The sequence below is a fragment of the Bemisia tabaci genome, chromosome 1, assembly GCF_918797505.1.
Source record: "Bemisia tabaci chromosome 1, PGI_BMITA_v3".
In the NCBI taxonomy this organism is placed as follows: Eukaryota; Metazoa; Arthropoda; class Insecta; order Hemiptera; family Aleyrodidae; genus Bemisia; species Bemisia tabaci.
In genome coordinates this window covers 49,829,871-49,856,965 of record NC_092793.1, presented here as the reverse complement: position 1 = coordinate 49,856,965, position 27,095 = coordinate 49,829,871, and the positions used below count along the sequence as shown (strand labels likewise).

Below are 27,095 nucleotides of genomic sequence, written 5' to 3'. Positions count from 1 at the left end.
AAGTCGCAATCACTTTTCATCCCAGATCGACGCAAGCGCAGATTACATAATAATCAAACCGCGTTTAAAATGCTCGTGGCCGATAAAGAGCTGCTTTGCAGCTACGAGACATAAGAACACGGTGTTGGCATAGGGGCATTGAATCGAGATGCCCTGCGGTGATGCATAATCCTTTGCGGGCACCGCTACACACTGCCACTGGGTATCCGTCCGGCATGGGTGGCACTACAAGGGAGGCCGGGGGGGAGGGGGGGGGGGGCTGGCTGGCAGCCTTCAGAAAATGTGACGGATTTTTCTAAATAATGGAGAATTTGCAAGTGGCTGAAATTTGATGAGTTTCGAGGAACTATACTTAGTGAATAGAACACGAAAATACCCTTGGTTCTTAAATTGAACAAGTATTCGAGAAGATATGAAAAAATTATCTAGTCTGCTAAAATACAAGTGTTCAAATGGGAAATGCGGTCTGATGACGTCACTAGGTGGCACATATTCTCACTTTTAAATCTATTTTCAAGCTATTTTCCATACGAGAAAAAAATCATGAAAAATACTTCAAAATCACCTTTTTAAGCACTCTCAGAAGAAGCAATAAAACATTTGCGTACGAATTCTCCATTACGTGACATTCATTTCATCTTCGAGGTTATATTTTGGTCGACTTTTGTGGAGGAGCAGCTCAAAATTGAATCTATTCGTCCGAAATTGACCCATCTCGGTTTCAGGAGCTCTTAGACGTAAAAGCAGGGCAGGAGTTCTCGAAATGGTGAACTTTTCAAAATAGTTACACGTGATTGAAAATCGAGTTTCCTTTGGTCGAAACGCCTCTCTACAGAGGTGAGTTCCTCGAATGTGTGCGTAGTTACTTGAATATCGATGACCGAAGTGCGAAACCACATATCTCCATCTGCAACGCCGCAGAATTTTCTTCGGTTTTCATGTTTTCTTTGGAAAACCAGTCAACGTAGTTATTGAATACTCTCTTGATTTTCCTTCTCTGGTGGCAAAATCAGGGTGTCTACTAAAACTGGCAGGCCAAAAATCAGTGCTTTTACAGCACTTTTTCAGTGCATTCCTAAAAATTTCAGTACCTTCCTCAACAGAAAAATTTAGTACTTTTTCAGTACCTCCGTTTGACAAAGTTCGAAAAATGTAAAACATTTGAATTTCTCGCTTAAATCGCGACAAAAATGACAAGCGATGAAAAAAATTCCGGACCCTCTTGCGAAATATCCGTACTTTTTCGGTACTTCCGGACCGCCCTTTAAAAATCAGTACTATTTCCGGACTTGTAGACACCCTGCAAAATAGGTATTCTTTATTCTAAATTCAAGCCATAAAGTTGGCTTGTCTCTCTTCAAGAAAGTAAAATAGGAGCTAAAATTTTGAAACACCATAATGGAGATACGTGATTTTGCACTTTGTCCATTGATATAAGTACCTACCTATTGGTATTAAAGTGCTTAAAACGCCTTCTACGCGCAAAACGGTTCAAAACGCCTTCAATCATAGGGGTATACGACCCGTGCAGATCTTGCACACTTCCACAGTCAAACCATCCCGTGATCCAGGCCCGCCATAAGGGGGGGGGGGATACTGAGTCCCTGGTACCGGGGCCCGGGCCCCGGGGGGGGGGGGGCGTGTTACCCGTGAAAAACCACTACGAATTCACATGCAACCCTTGTTTCGTAAGAAAAAGTGAAAAAGTTACCCTAAAAATTTCGCAAAAAGTGAATAGATTTACAGAAACACGCTGGGGCACTGTAGAATTCTTCTTAAATTTTCAAAGAAGTATACTTCTTGGAAAATTTCTATCTATTTTCAAGATTTTCAGTACAGAAGGATATTTTTAGTAACTGCGTTTCATTTTCTTCCGTCGTCAGATGCTAAGAGTCTCCAGTCTGGCCATCCTCGACTTAAATGGCTCATGGCTCAACTCCCTTGCCATAGACAAACGAAGGGGGAGTCCAGGGGGGCCGGGCCCTCTTAGAGCTGAAAATAGTATCATATGCCCCCCCCCCCAAAAAAAAATAAAATTTTCCAGATGTTTTGAATGTAACAATTCGCAAATATTTTGTGCTGAAAGTATAAAAAAAGAAACATAATAATTTCGCAGAAATTGATGGAAAAATTCTTTATGGAAGCTTCAAAATGCGTCCAATTAGTCGTATAAATTCTAAAATTTCTCGGGGGATGCCATTCGGACCCCCCCCCCCCTCCGTGCTTGGGGCCCGGACCTTAAAACTGGTACCAGGGCCCGAGATGGGATGTGGCGAGCTTGCATGAAGGCTATTTCCATTTAAATCTTTCGTCACATTCTTACGGCGCAATGATACAACTATTTGAACTCTCCGGAATGCGTGAGGTATCACGCCGCATTTGAAGGCGTTTTCAAAACAGCCAAGTTTCGATACCCGGATTATCGTTTTGCATAGTTCATATTATTTTGTTATATTCCGTACCACTCGTTTATTTTTAATCCTCGTAGAAAAACCACCCATTTGTAAGTACAGTTCTAGCTGAAGCGCACTTCAGCTATGCATTCACCACTGCAAAAATGTCAGAGGAAATCAACAAGCCCAGCGTGCATGGAGGCTATCTCCATTTAAATCTTCCGTCACATTCTTACGGCGCAATGATACAACTATTTGAACTCTCCGGAATGCGTGAGGTATCACGCCGCATTTGAAGGCGTTTTCAAAACAGCCTAGTTCCGTGAATACTTCACGCATTGCGCCAAACACGGTGCGGTCGTTGCGGCGCGGCGGCGGAAGTTAAAATCATTGAGCCAAATTTTGTGTTTGTTCTTTCATAACTTTTTCGTTCCTATCTTATGAGTGGAAGGCCTTATCCATTAGAGATAGGTTTACGAAACTTGACTTTCGCGCAAAGTTCTGTGACCTTCTGCTTGAAGTGTTGACAGGGCTTTCACAAAAAATGTGTTCAACACGAATAAACGCGTCTTATGCACCCCTTCCCCGCTGGCATGTTCACTTGATGGTTTTTATTGATGTTTCAAAACGAATGTGAAGGGGGCGGCAAAATACAGGCGGCCCATGGGCGGCAAGTAGGAAAATCCGGCCCTGGAACAATTTTTTTTTTTTATTTTTGCCCTTCCTTTTTCAAACCGAAGAACTAGCGTCGGACTTTCCCCCGTTATTAAGTAGGTCTTCTAGGTTACTATTTCTTTTTATCCTTTCTTCCTTCCTGTCCTCTAAATTACGTTCTCCTTTTCGAAGTTGTTCCTTTTTTGTAATAATTTTCCTATTTTATAACAAACCCTGTACTTTAATTTGAGAGGTGTGAATGGTTAAAGTTGCTAAGGCGCCTTTGTAAAATAAAAAATTTTTACTATGTGCGACTACTTTTTTCTCTCTTTAATTCTCACTCTCTAGGATTCTTTTGCTATGACTTCTAAACTAGGGTGACTCATTTGACTCACCTTGCAAACTTGCATTCGCACACTTACTCATTGAAGCAGCAAGCTCAAAAATAGATAAACTTCTGACCCAAATGATTAGGTGAGAAGTGAAATTTGACTTCACTGGTGGACTTAAGGTGAGAAGTTAAATTTGACTTCACTTCTGGACTCAACGTTATTTGGAAAATTTTATGTGAATAACATAACTAAGTAAGCAACTAAAACTTCATCAAGACCTGTTGTGCCTTATAAATTTGACAAACAATTGCTTTTAAAGCAGTAACTTTTGGTCTACTTTAGAAGTTGAAAATATGTCAAAATGATCTTGAGAAAGTTTTTGCACTTACAATTGTTCTCAGAACATGACGGAACATGACAGGATTACCTATGAAATTTAATCTGGACAGAATTTTAATATTTGGATTTTGTTCATTAATTCATTAAAAAGAAGAATTAATAAAACAAATTTTAACTTTTACTAAAATTTTTGCACTGCTAATAAATTGGACTGCATTTTGCAATTTGGAACTACATTTCCTGTCTTATTATAGAAACAACATATGTGCCATTAGTTTGTCTAGGGAGGTAGGTGTTTTTACGTCAGGGCCAGAAATTTGTAGTTCCTCATTGCAAAATACAGTTCAGTTGGGCAGATTGCGTTAGAATCAGCTTAACTGCATCAGACGTTGCCCAATTCACCTTAAAGTTTTATTCTTTTCACATAAAATAAAGTAACATTCTGACTTGCATTTGTGTGAGAATACTCTACATAATCTAGAGAAAATTCACAGAAAATTTCAAGGCAATCTATGGTCCCGTTTCCTGTTAAAAAATAATACGTGGGAAGAAATTAGGCAATGAGACATGCAGTTAGGCTGTTTCTGGATAAATGTCCAATACATCCACCTAAACACAGTCTCCAACAATCAAAAAGTGATTGTATGATGATGAGCCGTGCAGCGTGCGGAGATATTGAGCATCGGTTTAAAAGATTTGAGTTCCGTAATGTTTATCAGTGAAGGGTGATTTCTCCATAGAGACAGGGTTGGATTGATTATAAATTTGGAAAGAGCATACACACTAGAAATTGAGAAAAATGTCAGCAACAGCATAGACTGATGTATTGATAGAATAACTGTACAAAACACTTAAAATATAAACAACTGAATGTTACATAGAAGGAAAAATGCAATGATCTAAATGCCGTGACAATCAAAGTATCAAACAAATTGGAAAAGGTTAGAGATTTAGGATACCTCCTTGATCATCAAAACTAATATCACAAGTATTCACAAGTATTATAAGATGGATTTACGATGATATACAAAGGTTATTTTATTAGATGAGATTAAGTTGAAGGACTAGGCAGACGATTAAGAGGAAAGCCATAGCTTTAATAAAGAGGTATTAAAAAGAAAAAGAGGAAAATCAGTTATGTTTGAGACTTCATACATTGATCAGTGTCATGTGATGCCCTGTCTTACAGACAACACAAAGTGCCTTTTACTTACTTGAGCCTCTGAATAAAGTATAAAATATATAACCTCTGAAAGAAGTCTAACATGAAAATTAGATAGCTATGTTCGGCACTGGTGGGCTTATACGTTGATATACATTCACTCATCTGGTATTAAGCTATAAATATTCAAGAAAACGTTGTTCTGACTATAATGAACAGGGGTGGACAGGGAGGCGGGAACACTGGGAAAAATCCTAGTGAGCCTGTCGATACATAGGATGATATTGGACCAGTTGGTTTCCTTTGTACAGCAACAAAAAACAACTAAGATGGGCGGGAATTCTCGGTTATTTTATCGGTTCTAGTTCGCCCCTGATGATGAATGAACTTCTTGTAAAACTTAACTACAAAAATCAGATCAAAATTAGGTTACATCAGAGATCTTGCTTGGAGGTGCATTGAATTTTTCCTTTCAACATTCTTGGATGCCGGGAAAATTCAAACTTTCGAAAATTTTAGGAAAAAGGGTTATAATTATGCAACGATTTAGAATGGACTTAATGACTCCCAAGGCCGAAGGTTATCAAAATAAGACGATCAATTTTCCATGCTTCTATTGAAAGGAATAATCCAGTCTTTCCTGAAACCCTAGATTCCTGTTGGTTTAAAGCTAGATTCCCAATAAGAAATTAGGATACAGGATGCTGGTTATATAGAATCTTTGCTCATCTACAGATTTCGTATGATAAACGTTCCCAAGGCACTGAAAACCAAGAATTTTTCTTAATTTAGCTAACACTTTACTTAATAAAATACACATTTAAAGGACACAAGAGGAATTTGAAAAAGTACCTATGAATTTTGATTAAAAGTTAATGCTTGCACAGTGTGGGAGGAACCACTAAAAGTTATATGTAAAGCTGAGAAAAAAGTCACCCAGGAATCTTAATTGATAAAGTAGCAACAATCACTAGAATGCTAGAAAGGAAAGAGAAAACCAACAGATTTAGCTCCTGCCTCTTTGAGAGTCATAAGCTAAAGCACTGAATTAAGGACACCAATATCTCGGAGCTTCTGAACTCAGAAACTTTGGTAAATCCATTTTTCTGAGGATTTTGAATCCTGTCAGGCAATCGTTTCCAGAAAAGGTTGCAGAGGCGTTACAAAAAGGTTGCTGCAACGTTTCTGCAACCTATGCAGTACCCATTTCTGCAGATACACTAGAGGTGTTTGAATCAAGGTGTCTTGTTGGAATCATCTTGGTATGAAATAATAATTCAACTTTCCCCGTTGCTTTTTGACTGAAGCGGAAGTTTTTTGACCAATTAAAAAAGGATAGAAAAAGATAACATGGAACATAATTTCATAAGAACAGATCTATCAACTTAAAATATTGAAATACCCTGACTGAAAATAAAGGTTAAAAAAAGTACAAAAGCAAGATGAAGCGAAAATGGAAGTAAGCAGATGCTGCCTAAATAGCTGTACAGTAAGGAGTCATTCCACTCCGAAATAATAAATTCGATGATTATAGACACTAAAAAAAGTAGGACGGTTTCGTATCAAAATTTCTCTCCTAATGCCTTTCAATCTGAATCGAATCCATCGAAGATCTTAAAAAGGGCTAATGCATTCAAGCGCTGGCTCTGACTAATAATTGAAAACACACAATGAGGATAATTAAAATAAGTAGGCATATTTAACATTCCTGGCACTTATTTTATCCCAAGGAATCTATCAAGAGAAGGTTCAAGAGCAGAAAACTGATGATGAATGGGACTGAGCTAAGAAAAATTGACTGTTCTTGAGTTCTTATCTAGAATTTCCTCACTAAACAGAGCAGAAAAGGAAAACAAGTAAGTGAGGAAAAAAACATTAGTTTCATTCTTCAAAGATTTTCTTCTCCCTGCTTTGCAGAAGTACATTTTCTGCAAGCTCAGCAAGAGTTTGATGCTCATTGTTGTCTTTTTGCTGGTCTTAATACTGCTGTGCTGAGGAAAAACAGTAACTGAACATTTGAGAGTAGCTACATTTCCTCCAACACAATGTTTATTTTTAAGAAGAGTTATGAATTTTTTCTTTTGAAATTTTCAGGTAATTTGATTCGAATTAGGAATAAAATTCTCTAAAAACTGGAGGAAAAATATTCGTAAATTTCTCGGAAAATTTGTACTTTATCAAAGGAAATTCAGCAATGTCTGAGGGCTCATACAGCGTTCTTCCTGAACGCAGCAAAGTGAGGGGGACCCTTCGAATAAGGTTCATAAATTAATAAAGCTGCACATCACAAATTATTATTTTAAAGATACGATACATACAACACTTTTTTTTTGCACATTACCCGGGTTTTTCTTATTTGGACTACCGTCACCAATTAGGAACTAAAATTTCTAGCTCATCTGTAAGAACACGTAAGTGCATAGGGAAACAAATGGTACAAACGTTGTTTCTAAACAGAGCCAGAGATTGTAGCTCCTAATTACTAGATGTGGTCCAAATAAAAAACCCTTTTTGCATCTTTTATTTCATGTCTTATACTATTTAAAGCTTTTCATTAAAGTTACCCAAAATGAACAGAACTCGAGATGATAAACTTTATCTTTCCTTCAGTTGCTTCATTCGGTGTAGAGAAAGAACTAATAATCACATTTATAAGATTCATGCAGTTTGCAGATGACATGAGAGAAGCAAACAAATTACAATTAGAAATACCTAAGAAGAAGAAAATTAAAGGATTACAGGTTTTTTTTTTTGTTGTTTAAAAGTAAAATTGTTTACAAAAAAGAAAGAAAACGCAGGAAGAAAATTAATTATTTTTTGTTGTTAAAGAACACTTGAGACTTTTACTATAAGAGTATTTTTTTCAGTTATAAATAGACCATTGATGAGTTTACAAAAACAGCACAACTACATGTGAAAGTATGGTAAAAATACCTCCCTTTCATTTTTTCAAAGATATAATTCTTAGATTTTTTCAGCTACACTTCTTTTACTTTTGCTGATGAGCACCTTCAGCTCGATAGGAGAGCCTAAACTGCTTTAATGTATTATTGCAAAAAAAAAAAAAAAAAAAAAAAAATGAAAAAAAAAAATAAATAAATAAATGAAAAATAAATATTTAGAAAAAGATGCAGAAGACTTGTAAAAATTGATCAACAGCGGGCAGTATTGAAAAGATGTCGAATCGATTAAAATTTTTGGCGTTTCATCACTACCACCAAACATTCAGTTTTCCAGATAAAAATCAATGCACTACAAACTCTTGATTTTACCGCTGAGTACTAAAAGTTGAAAAGTTTGATAGTCCACTCTTGTTAAAATCTACATAAAATAATAAAAAAAGGTTTTCAAAGTAAGAGGGACAAGGCATTACATAATTACGCCTACAATTCAGTCTTCTGCCACTGCCATTGCTTACAAAGTTAAGACCTGAGGAGAGTATTGAAAGATCATGAGCCTACATTGAGATTGAAAAGGCAAGTCTTAAGCAAAGTAAAAACTAATATTAAAGAGAAGAGACTGAAAATTACTCCAGAGTAATAAAAAGTTTGATCACCGGTATTAGGTTTTTCAGAGAATTCCTCCAGTAAATTCTTATGACTTCTAGTTTCACTTAGATCTGTAACAAATTAAAAGTGTGTTCCTTTAAATTCTGATTGGTTGATTATCCTCAGAGGACAAGATATGAGAGTTCATTCTCAAGGAAGCATTGAGAGTTCTTTTTGACTTTAAAATTAGATGAACGTAATTGTATATTTTTGCTCTACAGGGAATATTATGATGGCTATAGTCAGAAAATGCGTGTAGATTCCTGCTTAAGTATGTTTCTTATAAAATGAAAAGTAACCATTAGTTACTTTTGACATTTTTCATGAATTTCCTTCACTTACCTATTTTAAAAATATCAAACAAAATTGAAAGGAAACATTTTGACTATAATCCTCAAAGAAAATAAAACATAATCGTCGATTCTTAAATGTTGCAACTGAGATAAGTATTTTATGTGTTTAGCCATCGAAATAGTTTACTCTTTTCTACTTTTCTCCACAAATTTGTGGCTTATGTTGAGGGTGCAGTAGCACAATGTGAAGAAAAATCTTCCGGACAACATTACAGAAGAGTCAAATTTTTTTCAGAGGATAAATTTTTCAGAATATTTTGGATTTCCGTTGATGGTCATCCTGCGGATCTTTAATGATACAATGAAGAGTGGAATGTTCATTTGGAAAAGTAAAGGAATGACTTCAAAAATGTGTAAAAAATAATGTTGATAGACTTACTTTTTGGGCTTGAATGGTCCAGATTGGCTTGGTGTTGTGAGGAAGATTATTGCAAAAGCAGCAGTGATAAGAGACCACATTAAAACATATGGTTCAACGGCTGTAATAATTGTGCGGGTCTTTTCCAGTACTTCTGCAAGTTCAAATAGTATTCACATTACTTAAAATACTCAACTCATTAATAGTGCAAAAATTGATAAGGGATTTTGATCAGCAATAAAGAAAAAACTTAAGTACATATAAAACAAGCTTACAGAAAACTTTAAAAAAAGATCTATGGCTTGAAACCAAGAAAATAAACAAAAGCTTGGAACAAATAATATAAATGTTGTTATAGGTAAAACTTGAGCTCAGTTAAACTTCCTAAGTTGGTCATACCAAATTCGTGGTAAAAAATGAAGAACTGTTCCAAATGACTTTGACACTGCAATCAAGCATCAAAATGTTTGACTATACACAATTTGATACTTCTTTTATGTGAAGCTGCTACTAAGACAATGATTGAAATTTGAGATCAATTAAAATATTTGTAGGGACTACGTTAAACCGGTGACCTATAAATTAATTTCCAATGGAACATTGAAAAAGGTGGAAACTTGGTCACTATAGCACATGTTTCCTCATAAAAATTTCATACAGCAAATGTTGAACACATCGAATACTTTTAAAACTAATTTTCTTTCGAAATTTCACCTTGAGCACATTAAAAATATCAAACAATTTCAAATTTAACTCATATCAGTGAGACAAACGTTTGTACTTTACTCTATGGACAGTAAATTCAAAACTTTCACTCGCAAGAAAACCGAATTCAGTATAGATGTAAATATTAAAATTAACTTCTGTAGAGGATTACTAACCTTTGACAGTGGGATGCGTGATGGATTTGGGCTTCGACGATGTCAGGATATTCTGCGCACGCAGGTATTCGAGAAGGGGAGGGTGATCCTTAGAGAAAACAGGTAAGTATTCACCTTCTCTTTTCCGTGTCCACCAATCAGAAGTTCTGCAAAATATTAATTAAAAAATTATTCAAGAGCTTTTCTACTTCAGAGTCATTATTTAATTGTACTATGATCGCTTCTAATTATGTGCATTTATAATGGGTGCCACAAGCAGCATCCAATTTGTGAAAGTAAAAGACGATTTTGAAAATGTTACAAGACAAATAATTGGCAAGTTCATAATTATTACGCAACCTATAAACTTGAGTGTGGTAGAACAGATTTAAAAAGAAATATTACTGAAATATATACTTATATTATGGCAATTGACTCACTTGGTATCGTGTGGTGTGTAGCTGTACTTGTACAAAGATCCGCGGATGAACTTGGGGGGTGCAGAGGGGAAAGGATTGTGACTGTTGTCAATCAGTTTTAGAACATCGGGTTCATTAGTTAGAAGTCGGTAGACGAAAGATACAAGCCATGGATTTTGATGGTAAGTTCCCAAGGCTGCAAACCACATTTGCCAGTCAAGTCTTGGTTGGTATGGAGCTGAAAAAAGATGGTCAAAGACATTCATTACAATTATTTCATCTGACGGTAGACAGGGTTGCCACATAATTTAGAAAATTAGTTACCTTGACACATTTTGGTAAAATTTCCTGACAATTGTAGATATGCCAGATGGTTGGTGGCCAGTGACAGTTTTCAGGTAAACTTCGTTGTTCAGACATCAAACTTATTCTAGAAGGCAAATGAAGGTGACTTAACAATTTTCCCCTGACACTTTTAGGTTTCCTCTGACTTTTTAAAATTCCCTGACATTTCCTTGTATTCCCTGACTGCAGCAACCCTAATGCAAAATCCCCGCAATTTTTGCTGGCATCCATAACAATCAATGTTTTGAGAATATCAAAATCATGTATAAGAAAGAATATTAGTAGCTTACTAGACCTATTAGTAGCTTAGTAGAAGTTAGAAACTTCTAAAGGGGACAGTCATAAGACTATATTGTAAACAACAGATAAAATTTTGCATACTCACTTGCGCTATTTGATCATTTTTATACAATTAAACAAAACAAGGTTGGTTCGATGCCGGCTGATGATGGGGCCATCTTGACCCCGAAACGCGTCCCATAAAATTTTAAATAGCGTAAGTGAGTACGCAAAATTTTATCTCTTTCTTACTAGACCTTTTGTTCATTCAGGAAAAGTATCTTTAAATATCTCATAGCACACTCACTTGTGTGTGGCTGAGAAAAATGCTTGCAAATACGGTAAATTTGAAAGCCCTTCATACAGACTCCAAAAATTGTGCAATAAGTAGTGAATTTGAGACACTGCAGATGTGCTTGACATGATTTTTATGCATACCAACAGAAAGTCTACATGTGTGCGGCAAACTTGTTCTGTTAGTAATTGAAGAGGGAACGCTAAAGACAATGAAATGATTAACATACCAACAAAAGACAGGCTCTTGCTAACACTGCCCGGTTTGTAGAGGAAGTTGTATTCTTTCCATGGCCCATCCTTCATGTTGTCAGAACCTTCAATAATGACTTCAGGACGACCACCTACACCTGTCATATGCCTGAAAAGACCATATGAGTTGGCTATGTGCAGATTGGAGACGCTTTCATTGAATTGTTGCAACAATGGGAGAGCGATCTGTTTGCCAGCTGGGTGGATGGTCGAAAATGGAACCTGTTACAGCAAGGATTAGAAATAAAGTCTTTGGTAAAATTTTGAGACAAAAATTAAATTAAAACAAGCTATGAATTCTTTGTCTTATTGCCTCCTCGAAGGATGTATTAGAGGAAGGGCTCTCACACATTATCAAAAACCAACTTTTTGATGTGCTTTTTTTGGAAATTTCCTTTATTGCATACATTTTTTGTTGCAAATGAATAAATTGTTGTATTGGAAACAATACTACCTATCTGACATTATTGACAAATACAGCGACAACGAAGCAACGTTCATGGGCTTCATGTTTAAACTTGGATGCATAAATTGTCTCTCTGTGCAATGAAATTTCAAAATGCAGTGGGCCAGACAATTGACCAATTATTGCGATGAAATTACATTTAATAACACGTATCTTGAGTAACCTCCCTGGAACAACAATTAAACAACCTAGAGCAATGACTAAGCTTACAGATTTTTACTTCTTCCCTGATAGCATTGCCTCATTCCATCATAAAAATTCACTTCTCAACATACAATTTTAATTGACATTTTTTGAGGTTTCATACTTACCAAACTGACACTAAAGACAAAGGCAGCTATGAGGACATACACAAGCGTTGAAATAAAGGAGAAAATCGTGGAAAAGGTGCTTTTCTGTCCATTTTTGTTCTGGAGAGAGGAATACAATGCGTACAGAGCGGTGAAGGATAGAGAGACAGCTCCTAGTATAGCAAATCCAGGCATTGCATAAGACATGGCAGTGTCGAACATATTTTTGGAGAATGCTGAAATTGTTTAAAAATGAATGCATATTAGATCCTTTGAAAATTTTGAAAAACTATTTGAGATAAATGCAGCATGCGGATAACCAAAGGCAGATTTACTTGCTTGTAGCTCCATTGGACTCACCTGGGCAGAAATTGAAAAATCCTACTTTTAAAAACAAGATTTTCTGAGAAACTTTTTGTCGTGTAAATTGCTTTCTACGTAAGATTGTGAAAGGTGGACATAAGACTACTTTTCTGATTCAGACCTTCTCAAGTGACCCATTATCCCATTAACCTCACTGTGTAAAAAATTGACCTACATGGAAACGAATTAAATTTGTGTTACCTTCAAAAATTCAAAAAGTGGGTGGCATTGTCAGAAGACATCTCATCAGAGTAACCATTTATGTTGTTGCTGATAGCTCATCAGTACGCTTTATATGTCTGAAAATTAATAACTTGACACTTTTCAGAGCACATTTAATTAAGAGCCTAATATATGGTGATTGAATTAGGAATTTATACTTGCACGCACGTACCAATCTTGGCTTCAATTGCTCCTGACGGAAGAACCTTCAGAGAAAACAGAATGTAGGCTGAGTAGAGTAGAGTACCGTAAACACCCAGACTTATAAGGATACTCAATATAGTTTTTAAAGTGCTATCGCCTTTGGAACCTTTCGTGGGAATACCTGAGGAGAGAGAGAAAAACACTTTTAATAAATTTTAGTGGGAGGAGGAGTGAATAATCCATCACTTCTTGCTTGGTATAGGAAAGTTAGACATACAAGTGTTGATTATATTCCCAATCATGCAAACTAAGCTAGAGTGAAAATTACGGAGAGTCCTTAGTTGTTTTTTTTTTTTTTTTTTTTTTTTTTTTTTTTTTTCTTTCTTTGCAGGGGCAACGTCCAGCAAGCATTAATAGCTCTTCTTACTACCATTTTAAAATTTTCTTCCAATCGGTCAAAATTCGCTTCGCTAAATTGCAAAAACTAAACTCAAGAACCTGACAACCAAAAAGAAAACCTGAGGTTTTTTGTGGAAGCACTTTTTTGGCTTATGCTCAATTCTGGAATGCTGGAAATTAATTCGAAACCTGAGTATAAGATAATAAAAAAATTCATGATGTCTCCATCAACTGACAAGTCAAATCATAAATAAGAGAGACAGAGAAAAATACTTTTACTTTAAAAATTTGTTTGATGATAAGAAGGAACCTAACAATTTTATCATAGCAGGTTGCTGGTAAAAAAAAAAAAAAAAAAAAAAAAAAAAAAAAAAAAAAAAAAAAAAAAATAGAATGCATAATTGTTATGGGCGATTAGTACATATGTGCTTGCTTGATATGATGTTGGCAAGATTAAAGAAAAACCATTCAGGACAATTTCCTCAACAGCTTTCCTTCTTACAACGAATTTGTCTCCTCTGTAATTTCACCAGGGTCTTTACAAGCTCTGCAAAAAACTTTCCTGACTATTCCAGGTTTTTCCTGAACAAAATGACCAAAATTTCCTGACTTTCCGCATCAACAGTTTGCACACAAGACACTTCAAATTAGAAATGTTTGGCATTAATGTCACCGTAAATAATTAAACTTTTTTTTCTTCAGTGCTAATCTTGGCACTAACTCAAATTGCGATTCCTTGGTGAAAATTCCTACTTTCACCGCTTGGAGTGTAACTCAGAACATTCAACCCCAAACCAGACAGAGACTCAGTTCAACAAAGGTTATGTTGTTTTTTCTTCAGATTTCAAGATTTTGCAAAATCCCAGTCTATTTCATTAAACTCAAGCAATTTTAAGTTTTTATAAACCGTTTTCAAAATCAGGCAATTTTTCAGCATTTTGTGAGGTTGCTTGAACCAAAAATAAACCCCATACAACAGCAAATGGCAAAATGTGTTTTTGCCATTCTTAATCTTTATAAGAGGATTTTCAACACATACAAATCTGGAAACTTCACACGGCACAAGTTTTTAAGTGACACAGTATCAAACAAATAAAAAGCATTAATTTTACTTACTTCCAAAAAAGAATGAGTCCGAGAGTAACGATAGACAAAGGACGGTGATCAAAATGTTGAAGAAGTTGAAGTTTCCAGTTAAGAATATATTCAGCTGCAGGAATATCTGCGGAGGAAAAGAGTAAATGAATCAATAAATTAATCACAGGTGGATTTGGACATCAATGGCTTCGCTAAAAATTACTGGAGACCAAATTCGATATTTTTAATTAATACAAACCACTATAAGTCAAATTATATCAACTTTTCGGTAGAGATTTGTCATGAGTTACAAAGCACATTAGAGTATATTTCTGAAAAAAGCCAGATATTTTAGTGTTTTATTAACATTTTATTGTATTTTGAATGATGTCATAGTTAAATATAAGTGACTATGCGCCCAAAGAATGAAAATTACAGTAAAAGCCAAAAAATGTCATGGTTTCTGCTATAAGTCAGAATCAAAAAATGATCAATAAAAAACAATGAAAAATGGTCAATTATGACTTTCATGGTTGCTAGACACCCTTCGTATGATTAAATTACAGAGCAGAATCAGAATTTAAACCTTTACTGTAAACAATGCAACTGGTTAAGCAGGATTAGGGGTGAAAATTGTTGGAGAATACCTACCTGAACATAGAAGGCAACTGTCTGGACAAGTCTGCTTGGGAAGAAGAATAAAGGAGGAATAGCGAGTTCACTGACGAGAGCAAAAGCAGTGGTCAAACGCAAAAACCAGCGTGGTAGATAGTGTGCATACCAAGACAGAGGCGTTGGAAGCACCATAGATTCAAAGTGTACACTTAAAGCTGTAACATGAAGTAAGTTGTGATGTAGTTCTATTTTATTCAGATTGTCATGGGTTTACGTAAAAAATTGAAATAATCACCATGTTGAACATGTTAAAATTTGCCAAGAGTTTTGATTTAATTCATGCAATATATCGCACATCAGTTTGACAACACTAAAAACTTGAGACTGAACATTTTAAGTATTTAAAAGTAACGCTGAAAAAAAAAAGTTGTGAGGGTAATTCAGGAGTTAAGTCAGCTTTTCGTTGGCCCAATATTTTGGCATTTATATCTATTACCTATTGAACATTTACACAAGGGTAAATTTAAATTTTCATGGACACTGAGTCACACCCATTTATAAAAATGAATGAGTGAATACAGGAGAAAGCAAAAAGAAAAGAAGGAGGAAAATTACTTACCATCCAGACTCCACCACAAGGGACAGCCGCTGGCTAATTTGATAGCACCAGCCGAAAATACCAGGCGGAATAAGAGCCAGCGAACTAACCAGAATGATACAAAGTCAGAAGGAGCAGACTGCACATTTCTTGCCTTTCTGCTTACTTTCCCATACCAGAAAGGTGCAACTAAAATGCTGAGAAAGCCGGCTTCCAAAAGCAAAACATCCCTGAAAACAAGGAAATCTTTGATTATTTCTCTTTTTAAACATTTCTGAAAAGCCCTATTCCATTTTTAGTCTAGAACTAAAATATCTAATAGATCAACAAGCTGTAGGGAAATTAAGTAATAATAAACAAAGATCTGAGGGATAATATAATTATCCATTTGGAGACTCAAAGCCTGCACATGTAGAGAAAGTTGTATCCATGTTTCCATGGAATAAATTGAGAGGAAAAGAAATCTGTTGAATACTTTCAATTGATTCGTACCTAAAAAGGAGACTAATTTATCCAGGAAAATACAATTCACAAAAAAATGACACAATGGGTTATATCAAGCATTAGATAGCTGAATGATTCAACTTACCATTGGTACCACATGAATGTTTGTCCCACTTGAAAGAGCGAGTAGTAAAGGGACCAGAGAGCAGCAAAAACCGGCTTGCAACAGCACTTCTGAGATACAAACCTATCGACAAGAGAAAAAAGCAACCAAAAAAAGGTTGAGCTTCAGTTGAATGAGCATTGATGAGTGATGTTAATATTTTTATTTTGAGAATGTTGCGGTTGAAGTGCTTCTCCATTTAATGAGTGGAAAGGCAAGCAGAGAAGAGGTTTGGGGAAAAATGTAATGCCAAGTAGGTATTGAGGTGAGAAAACCTAAGTTTGACCAACAGTAGATAAGGTTTGCTGTTCAGAAAATGCTGCTTTGAGAAACGGCTACTTAAATATTTGATCTGCCATTTTTGGGGCTTGAAATTGTTGGATTTAAAAGTAAATTTCACATCTGCTGTAATTCGAAAAATGATCTTATGTGCTGATGTTTAAAAGAGGAGGGTTCCTGAAGGGTTATGGTTGAACCAAAACTGTGGTAGTAGGAGGTTGCACAGTATCAAGGGAAACTAAGTCTAGAGTGACAAACATACCAACAGTGAAACTCTCAAACCACATATCTCTATTTGCAATGTTGCAGACTTTCTGTCACACTTCATTTTTAAATGGAAAACTACTTCACATCATTTGGAACTTTTGTAAGTTTTCTTTACTATACGAGGGAAATACTGTGAGAACTTCAAGGAATGGTGTTGATTTGTTTCCCTTCAAACAAAAATGGGAGTGGAGTTTTTGAAACAATGCAAATGAAATAGGTGGTTTGGGACTTTTTCGGTCAATATATTAACTAAATTGCTTGCGCTGGATTTTTAGGGATGCTAGTACGTATTCCTTGAAAAACTCGAATAAGTAAGGTACTTATATTTGAGACATAAACTAGATTAAGTTCTAGAAATGTATGCCTTTCGGCACTAAAGGCCTGTCCCTCATGAATGGTCGGACTAGATATTAGACTCACATTGAAAATAATAGAAGTTACATGTGCTGATGAGAAAATAATTAGTAAATAAAGAAGTACAGACACAGAAAAAATGATACTACAGGAGATCACATTTACTTACCCTGTGAAGGACAAGAGTATGCCAACAATTGATAGTATTTCTAGCATGTGCTCTACATCAATCCCAAGAGCTGGTGCGAACCAAAGTAACGTTGGTTTTGACTGAAGGTTGATACGCATATCAGCATGCGGCTTCTCAAACTGAGTATATGCTGGTAGAATACCATTTCGGCCGTACAATCCTGTAAAAGGTAATCATGAATTTTATTTATCCTAATCATCACAAACATAATTTCGGAAGAATGCTCGCTTATTTTTAGTGGTGATCAAGTCTCGTGAGAATTAAAAAGTAAGTAAGTATCTTTCCTACATCGAGGATTCCAACAACTTGGTACTTACTCAGTTGAAGGGGGAACCAGTTATGGTCAAATTTGAATTTTAACTCTGGACTAAGTCTTGATCAACATCAGGACACATATTTTCAGCAATGAATGAACACATAAGGGGGACAAAAAATCGTCCTTTGGAAGTGAATCAATACTTGATGAGTGTTGAAATAGAAATTCAGGCTCAGGGAATTCACAGGTCAGCTAATATTAAATAATTTGGCAATATCTTTGCCAACTTTTTTGATTATTTTTGAGAGAGCATATCCTTATCAAATGACTCGGCAGATCGGGGGACACAAGAGGAACATGGCTGGATTCAGTAATGATTTGGTGAAACACTCCTGCGTTACATTGAAAAGCTTTAACTGCATGTCAAATCAGGGATGTAAGATAACATGATCTATCATGTTTTACATGGTGTGGATGAGCAAATGCCCTTGTGTACCAAGAAGCGGGTTTAATCATCTCAACGTGTATGATACCTTAGACTTCAGCGTTTCCTGATTACCAGTGGTACAAATTTGAGAAAACATGTGAGAGAGAGAGAGGGTGTGGACGAATACCATGAAAATAAGAAAAAGAGACCGGCTTGATTGGAGGAGTTCATTCAACTTACCGGGGATTTGTATGTAGAACGATGTGAAGGCAAATAGGAACACAACACTTATCCCTCGGAGGAATAAATTCCTTGTATACCTAATGACTGTCATTTTGCAATCACTGGCGAATTGTGAAGGAAAAACGCCGCGACGAGAAGACAAGGAATAAGTCGAAGCACACTGCTGCCGGTAGAGTTGGAGGAATGCCGGCTTCAAAAAAATGGGAAGTAAGTTACACGTCTACAGCAACTTTTCGGAGCTTCAGCCTATTATCTCTTTCCACATAACATAACCTCAAAAATGCACCACCGGAAACGGAAACCAATTGGTTTCCACCAATAGCGTGCCAGTTTTACCGCGCGAAAATTTGAAACAAATACTTACCGTTGTTGTTCTGTGGTTTTGCGCTCCATAATTAGACCTTTCTAGTAATTAAATAGAAATAAATGAATATGAAACTTAAAATAAATTTCAAAATAATGCTTAAAAAATAGTCATAGTGTCCTACGAACTAGAATAACTTCCTTGAAAAAAATATATGATAAGGCAACGTTTTCCAAGATGCCACACCATAAAAATCAAAGTAGCACTGAACCAGAATGTTGGAATGTTGAAATGACATTTCTTTTCACATGTATAAATCATTTTAACCATCTAAAATGCACGATAAGAGATCTATTTATTAATTTTTTTATTTGAAATACGTTTATGCCCATTGAAACTCATTGTTTAACTGGAGGTAAGTTTTGAGGACCTTTCAGTGAAAAGTACCACCCTCAACGCCGGCAGTTGGTAACACTCTTATCTTATCTCTAAGAATGATGTAAATATAACCTCAAATAATTCACAACACAACTTGAAAACTGAATGTGAGGTGAAACCTTTATTGCTCTTATTCGCAACTTTATTACACTTTCTAAATGTTTATCCATCGGCAAGAAAATTATGTGCATCTGTGAATGAAATCTTCAACCTTAAATAATTCAGGGACGATCCGAGAGTAAATTGTGTCCATTTGAAGCACCCCCAACACTGTTTGTACTCCTTGCTGCTCCTCTGAGCTTAAATGTAAGTTTTTATATTTTTCTTCAAATTTTCTTTCAACAATTTACCATACAATAGCTTATTAACGCAAACTCTTGCTTGTTGAACAAAATGGGAGCAAAGTTTTTCTTAAACTTGTATGCCTTGTCAAATTGTATGCCTGAATAGGGCAATGCATGGGATCCTGTAAATCTATTATTTAGTCCTGTCCTTCAGATCATAGCTGTTTTACATACTTCAAGTAAGCCTAATAGTCAAATTACATCCCAGTTAGAAGAGTCATTCCGGTGCAGAAGCTGATACACAAGTGCTGAGTTTGTGATGCTTAAGACGACTGTCAGGCCGATATGTTTTGTACAAACTTACTCAGATTGTCCTCCAATACATAAATATTGATAATGTTAAACATTAAATATTCAAAAGAATAGGTATCATTTAACCATTTTCCAAAAACAAAGCATGTATGCGTTATCATTACCTTCTCATGTTGCATAATGAGCCTGGATCACGGGATGAAAATAGAGCTCTAAAAATGGCACTTATTCTTTAATTTCTCAGTGATTGATGATGTGCCTCGAAGACATCAATTACCTTGAGAGGCCAACAGTCAAAAATGCCATTGATGAGCCTTATTGAGGGTTCAACTTTGATCGTTTGGTACAGGCAATGGTAACTTGAATCAGTGAGTTCGAAAACACACCAACTCGGGTTTTTTCAATTTTCAATATTTTTTCGTTTTTTAATACTTATGGTTAGACACATCAAAGGAAATTTCGAAATTGTAATTGGAAATGCCTGAAACAGCGACAGGAGAGGTGGTGAGAAAGACAACACGATCTATTATTGGGCCTCTCTAAATTCTCTACATCATTTGAGGAAGGGGGAGGGGGGTGGACGTTTTAAGGGCCGGTAGCTCACGAAACAATTTTCTAGGGTGCTGAGTACCATAAACTAAAATATTTGTCGGAAAAAAAGTACTGAAAAGAGAACAGATTTAGTGTTATTCTAGAAATACTGATTCTGGGCCTTTCAAGAAAAACGGATGGCCACCGGATTTCTACCTTTTACTTCAACTTGGTCCCTTCCAATATCTCTAATTGACGTCGTAGAGAAAGTTTTAGCCTGCGATGTCACAAGGAGCAAACTTGCAGCTAGGCGTCTTTGTCCATATCTTTGCCGGTTGACCCCCCTCCCTCCAGAAATCGTTGGAATTTTGAGTTCGAAGTAGAGCGAATTGATGGTGAAACTGCAAAAATGCGTTTCTCGATTGCGGTCATGGCCGGATTTACCTACTTGCAGCCCATGGGCCGCCTGTATTTTGCCGCCCTCTTCTCATTCATTTTGAAACATCAATAAAAACCATCAAGTGAGTGTGCCGGAGGGAGAGGGGTGCATAAGACACGTTCACTCGTGTTGGACACATTTTTTGCGTAAGCCCTGTCAACACTACCAGCAAAAGTTCACGGAACTTCGCGCGAAAGTTCTGTTCCGTAAACGTATCTCTGTGGGGACAAGGCCTTTCATTTGTAAGAAATGGACTAAAAAATTAAGAAAGAACAAACATAAATATGATTTAATAATTTTAACTTCCGCCGCCGTGCCGTGCTGACCACACTGTTTGGCGCAATGCGTGAAGTATTCATGTAGTCTTGTAGGCACTGTGCGTTTCACGCCGCGCCGACCGCTGTTGACCGTATTGTATTTGACGCAATGCGTGAAGTATTCATGCAGTTTGGTAGGCGCTAATATGTGTTACATGCCGACCGCCGCTTCGAGGGCTTCTCCTTTTCATCTCAAGTCCTCGTCATCATTTCTCTTTGCGCCGCGCCGCTCCAGGCCAAATTACGTGTTTGGTTTCTCTCTTAAATCAACTAATTAAAGGTGCGCAGTCTTTTGTATCACCGAAATACGACAAAATTAGAAATTAATGAACTCTCAGGAAATGAGAGATTTTGTCACCTTTTCTTGTTCGTAATTTTTTTCTGAATCCGATTTTTTTGTACCTGCATTTAAAAAAATTGCAAAATTTGCCGCCCCCTACTTTTGCCGCCATGGGCCGCGGCCCATGTGGCCACCCCCTCAATCCGGCCCTGGTTGCGGTGTCTCAAAATCTCCCCTCCTCATTTATTGTTCATAAAGAGACCGAACCAACATCATGGCTTGAAATTTTCACAGAATATTCTCCATACAGAGAAGAAAAATCACCGGAAATTTCAAAAAATTATGTATGGCAGGAAGTTAGCACTCACACTAACAACTCAAAAATCAGCCCTACAACCGAAAAATAGCGATTTTTCGAGAAAACGGCAAAACCTCACCATTTTGCGCCGGTCGATCAGGCAAAGACCTTTCAAAAATATACTTCGATCGAGGATGTATTCTCCCAGAGTAGATGATTAAGAGTTGATATGTGCACGTGTGACTTTATTCTAAGCTGCCATAATTTTTTTAACCAAAGTTGGGGCCAAGAAAGGCCCTCAACCATTCTTTGTTCGCAATTTTATCCTGTGCGTTGCAGCCCTGACGATTTGGTCGAAAGATGACGTCCGCCCGCGGAAATTCGCTTGAAGAATTATCTCAAGCAACCGCGTTACTCGCTAACCTACGCCGCTTCACTGTTGTTTGGGGTTTTAAATGATGCAACTATTCGGCCTCTGAGGGCACGCTACGAAGTATCTTTTAAAATGAAGGCGATTCATATGCGTCGCGTCGTCACTCGTTACTAGAGAACTGTCTCTAGCAACCGCATAAATCACTAGCCGTTCATAAATTACGTAACGCTGTAGGAAGGGGGGTCAAAAAGAGCGTTAAGGATAGATAGGGACTTACTTCCCAAAGGCGTTACAAAAGGGGTGGAGGGAGGTTAAATACTCCGATAAAATGTGTTGCGTAATTTATGAGCGCCCCTTAAATCCCTAATGTACGCAGTGGCGATTTTGCAAGTTGGCAACATCGTTTTCCCTCCATTTGAATCGATTCAAAATATCGTTTTAGGTGAAGCCACCAAGAATCGATTGTTTTTCATAAATTTAAATGGAGAAAAAACAGTGTTGCCAACTTTCAAGAATCACCACCGAATGTACGCTGTTACACTGTTGATCGGGTTTGAAAATGAGTCAACCATTCGGCCGTTGAGGCCACGCACCGACTCTTCTTAAGAAGAGTCACCGCGCTTATACTGCCGTGCTAAGGAAGAACGCCGTATGAGCCTTCAAGCGTTGCCAAATTTCCTTTGACAAATCACTGATTTTCAAGAAAATTTGTGCATATTTTCCTTCGAATTTCTCAGATAATTTTTTATCTAAAAAGTCTCAAAATTTCAAGGAAAAATATTGATAATTTTCCTCCAAAATGAACAATTTATCGGAAGAAACTTGGCAACTCTCGAATGCTCATACGGCGCTCTTCCTCAGCATGGAAGAATAAGAGCGCCTTCTTTTCGAGGAGAGACGCGAGACGCCATGTCACCAAAATGCGCCTTCTCGTTTAAAAATCAAGCTTCAATGGGTGATTTTACATCCAAAGAGGCCCTTGTTTGCCCCTATATCAATACTTTCCTTTCCATCCTCCTCCCCATTTTTCCGGCACCTCTCTCTCCTCTTTTTTCTCTTTTCATCCTCGTTTTAGTTCTCTTTTCCCTCTTATTATAGTTTCCTTTCATCCCCTTTTTCCTCCATTTCCCCCCATTTATTTTTCTCTTTCGTTCTTTCTCTTCACTTTCTCTTTCATTTTTGCGCTCGCGTCAATGCGACACCTGTGTCCGTCACTCCTGTCGTTCCACCCTCGCGACGGCACTGGGTTTTGCTGTTTTTTATGCCACAAGGTTTAGTTCTTTTTGCCTGGCTTCATTATCTCAACTTGCCATCTAATAACCTATTCAAAGGTATCGGTGGAGAACTGAAATGAGTCATTATATTTACTTTTTTCGAAATAAACTTAAGTATACAGCACACCGTTTCATTGTAATTGTGTTTGTATCAATGATCATTTAATTCAACATTCTCTGAGAAGTTGAACAAAAGGAAATAGCATGTGAGTTGAACTTAAGAGGTGCCTGATGCCTATTTTTGCATTTACTCGTAAGATGACATCATGATTTTACAGAATGTACCTTTTGCAGGGTGAACAGGTGTCAAAAGATGAAATATTAAAAATTTCAATGGCATTTGACATGGCGTCTCGCGTCTCTCCTCGAAATGTCTAAATGCCGGGAATGGAAAATCAAACGTTGCTCCCGGAAGAACGTCAATTCGAAACATCGTTTTAGATCGTTGTTGCTAGTTTCAACAACATTCTCAACAACGCTCCAAAATGTTTTTTCAAAACATTCCTATACGTAATTTCCTACAATTTTTCGGTGCGACGAAACCGGGGTTGATTTGTATTATCACATCATTTTCCTTAAAATCGAAGATATATTTTTTTCTTTTATCATAAGGAAGTCGGTTTCAGGACCTTTCGTCAACAATTTTTCGTCCTCGCACCTGTTTTGTCCAGTAGTTTACGTCCACGCGTAAAATAAGCAACAGTGACTTGGTCAAAGCGTTATATTTTAGTCCGTATGTAAAATTATATTGACAATATCAAAATGAGAAATTAAGAGAGAAGGAGGTGTTGTTATGGTAACTCATTTTTTAAATGAAATGTTACTTTCTTCTTTTTTTTAAAAGAAATTATTACTTCATTTTGAAAACATTTACATTTTTTATACGTGACAAATATTTGTAAAACCTTTTCCAAGCGATGGCATCGATATTAATCTCAATGAGCCGCAGTTAAAGTTAAAAGAAACTGAAAAAATGAATAAAAGAGGGGAAAAAACCAAGAAGCACGCAATCTTTGGTTTTAACCCATTTGTACATCGATCTTTTGGAGTAAAAAACGTCAAATTTTGAGCGTTTGGTTGCGCGTACACCTCGCTGCAGCACTCGCAACAGTAAAATCTCTGAATGTAAAAGAAAAAATTAAATGCTTTTAAAATCATTAAATTTGACACGGAACCACCAATATTTAAAAAACACACATTATATTCTCCTTTGATACAGATTTTTTTCCCATCAATTTTTAATAGAATAATTCATGCAGAGTGTGCAAACATTTCAAAATCATGAGTTAAAAAACGCTGACTCTACGAGTATAAATATTAAAGCCAAACAGAGCGGAGTAGCGTGCTGCCAGCGTGAGAAGCTCACTGGCGCCTACAAACCTAAGTGGATACTTCACGCACTGCGGAATGCTTGAAGTATCCACTTAGGTTTGTAGGCGCCAATGCGCGTTTCGCGCTGGCTGCCCGCCCGTCGTGCGGCGGCGCCTTAAGGAACTATTTCACAACAGAGGTGTTTCACAGTATTATACGAAATTGAACGTATTAAGAATGACATGCATCCTCTGAAAGTACAGATCTTTCCTCGCAAAATAAATCAAGATACTTACCGTACACAGGAAAAATCTAAGAGGCTTCAGCTGAGGCAAATCAAAAGGTTTACCCGGTTAGGTATAGCGAGGTAGGAATTTCGTGAAAGATAATTAAGTCCTCTTGCACCAAAGAGGTGTCGAGAGTTTTAGTGAATTTTGTCTCATAGAATTGACGTTCCCCAATTATTACCTAATATCTCAATTATATATGTATTAGTCTCCGTTGGACCAAAGGAAAACAAAACATGGAAAAAACAAGCAAACCCTCATTCTTCCAAAATATTTTACATTTTCACCCAAAAACGTCGTGAGCAATAAATTGTCGTTTGTATTTACATATGGGCCAATTAACTTTGGGTCTCAACCGGCACGTGGACAAAAACTCCCGTGCCGAAAAAACGCTTGAACGTAAGCCAACTGGAAAAACTGGTGCGCGAACAAAAAATCGTTGACGAAATGTCCTATAACCAGAAAGTCGGGTCATGTTGTTTAAAATAATAATATTAGAATAGAAAAACAGATCTTGTAGTTGAAATGAAGTTTAAAGAAGACTGCAGCCATGACAAATGATTCATCGATTCCTCGAATGAATGATTTTCTAGCATACTTTCAATCTAATTAAATTTGAAAATCCCTCCGATTGATGGGATGAGCTGAAAAAATGTTTACTAATGTTTTTATGTGTTTTTGATTTGATATGTTCTCAGAGTTTAAGAGGACGATAACTGGAGGTAGTCATTTTGCAACTTTGGCCGTATCTTTTATTTACTTTTGAGAATGAAAAGATTCACTGTTTTGCCTGTGACTTTATTTCGAATTCAGCATAAGTTGCCCGTTGAGTTGAGAGATCATGCAACTCAGATGGCTAAGCAACGCACATCCTTTGATTTGAAGACACACACTGAAAAGAAATTGGTTCGGCCAATGGAAGGAGACAAGTTTCACACTCCAAATGGTCTGTCACTGCGCCCTAAAGGTCAGACTATGGCTCAGATCTTGACTGAATTCAGAGGTTCACCAACAATATTCTGCATTCAAGCTGGAACTCCATTGCCGGAGCGTTGTGTTCTCCTCCACGAACATACTGACCACTATTCATTGCAAGTGGCTGAAGAGATGCCTTTAGATGAGTTCAATACCATTCTCAACGAGTACCTGAAGAAACACCCCATTATCACTAAAAAGGCATGGCTTGAAGCGTGGAATGATCCCGATGACCAGGACAACTGAACATTTAGACAGGGTGTACTTGCCGGATATTTCAAAGTTCATTAAATTTTTCGGTAAAATGCAATGTTAATTGTTTAATGATTGCTCCAGCTGCCGACTCTTGAACTGCGCCTTTGTGAGAAATTTCAGAATTCTATGAAATGAATTCCTCTCGCTGAATTAGTTGTTTATAGTGTCTTTGATCACATGAGGCAAGTATCAGTCCTCTACTCTGCATTTTCTTGGAAATTAAAGTTATATTTATTTATTCATTCTTGTCAGTCAACTTTAATAGAAGATCTTCAATAGAACTCTTCGCCACTAAAAAGAGTGTTTCCTCGGGCGATAAGATGAAATCTGGACTAAATCATCTCAACGGTATGGGGGAAAAATTATTTTTATTGACCATGACCATGTATTTATATTTAAACTGAAGGTGTTTTCCCACAGTTTTAAGAGGTCATCATCTTATAACTTCTGTTTGGAGTGCGATGTTACTGGTGCCGTGCATCAAAAGATTAAATATCTTGTTCTAAAATTCTGCATTCGTTATTTCCTCTGCCTCTTAGTGAATTATTTCACCTACTACTAGGTAATATAAATCTAGATTTTCCGTTTTGTTACCATATTTATTGTGCTAAATACCGCGAAAGAACATAGGTACAGAAACAAAATTTTGAGGAGGGAGGAAATTTGGAACAGATCGAATAACATGTGTAATGAAGAAATTCGAGTTTTGCTTCATAATACTTAAGTGGACTAGGTTAACTGGGTTTCTGTCTTCATTTTAAGAGACGAGAAGGGGGAGGAAACAGAAAGAAAATTGGGATTCCTTCTTAAAGTAAAGAATCTAGTCGAGAAGTAGGAAAGAGTAGTCGATCAAAGATGTCAGAAGATGTAAATTTCTCGCAAAGAGAGCAGTTTCCTCCGAGTAAGGAACGTTGAATGTGTAGTTTTCGCGCATTTTAGCGCAATACTTGTTTTCATGAGAGTTAAATTAAGATAAATTCAATTAATACCCACAGTAAGATATGATATTCTTAACACACACACACACACACA

At 36.7% G+C, this 27,095-nt stretch overlaps 1 protein-coding gene and 1 long non-coding RNA gene across 2 annotated transcripts; one reads left to right on the top strand and one right to left on the bottom strand.

Moving 5' to 3' along the window:
* Positions 1-4,508: 4,508 nt before the first annotated feature.
* LOC109039494 (lipase maturation factor 2) lies at positions 4,509-18,642 on the bottom strand. The gene is made up of 13 exons (XM_019054985.2): positions 18,383-18,642; positions 17,439-17,619; positions 16,352-16,453; positions 15,784-15,992; positions 15,201-15,379; positions 14,589-14,694; positions 13,102-13,254; positions 12,366-12,580; positions 11,567-11,810; positions 10,440-10,656; positions 10,021-10,166; positions 9,161-9,293; positions 4,509-8,499 (listed from the first exon to the last, which is right to left on the bottom strand). The coding sequence occupies exons 1-13, from the start codon at positions 18,474-18,476 to the stop codon at positions 8,490-8,492; spliced, it is 1,989 nt and encodes a 662-aa protein (XP_018910530.2). The 5' UTR covers positions 18,477-18,642; the 3' UTR covers positions 4,509-8,489.
* A 297-nt stretch (positions 18,643-18,939) lies between these two features.
* Positions 18,940-26,571, top strand: LOC109039495 (uncharacterized). The gene is made up of 2 exons (XR_011900234.1): positions 18,940-19,433; positions 25,532-26,571. It is a non-coding gene; the product is annotated as an uncharacterized lncRNA (long non-coding RNA).
* Positions 26,572-27,095: the final 524 nt, after the last annotated feature.

Bases quoted from the DNA above. Each gene is read 5' to 3' on its own strand.
- LOC109039494 (XM_019054985.2), bottom strand. From the start codon at position 18,476: ATGACAGTCATTAGGTATACAAGGAATTTATTCCTCCGAGGGATAAGT. The intron at 16,454-17,438 runs GTAAGTAAATGT...TCTTGTCGATAG, and splicing joins ATACTCTTGTCCTTCACAGG to GTTTGTATCTCAGAAGTGCT. The intron at 13,255-14,588 runs GTAAGTAAAATT...CTCTCTCCTCAG, and splicing joins GGACTCATTCTTTTTTGGAA to GTATTCCCACGAAAGGTTCC.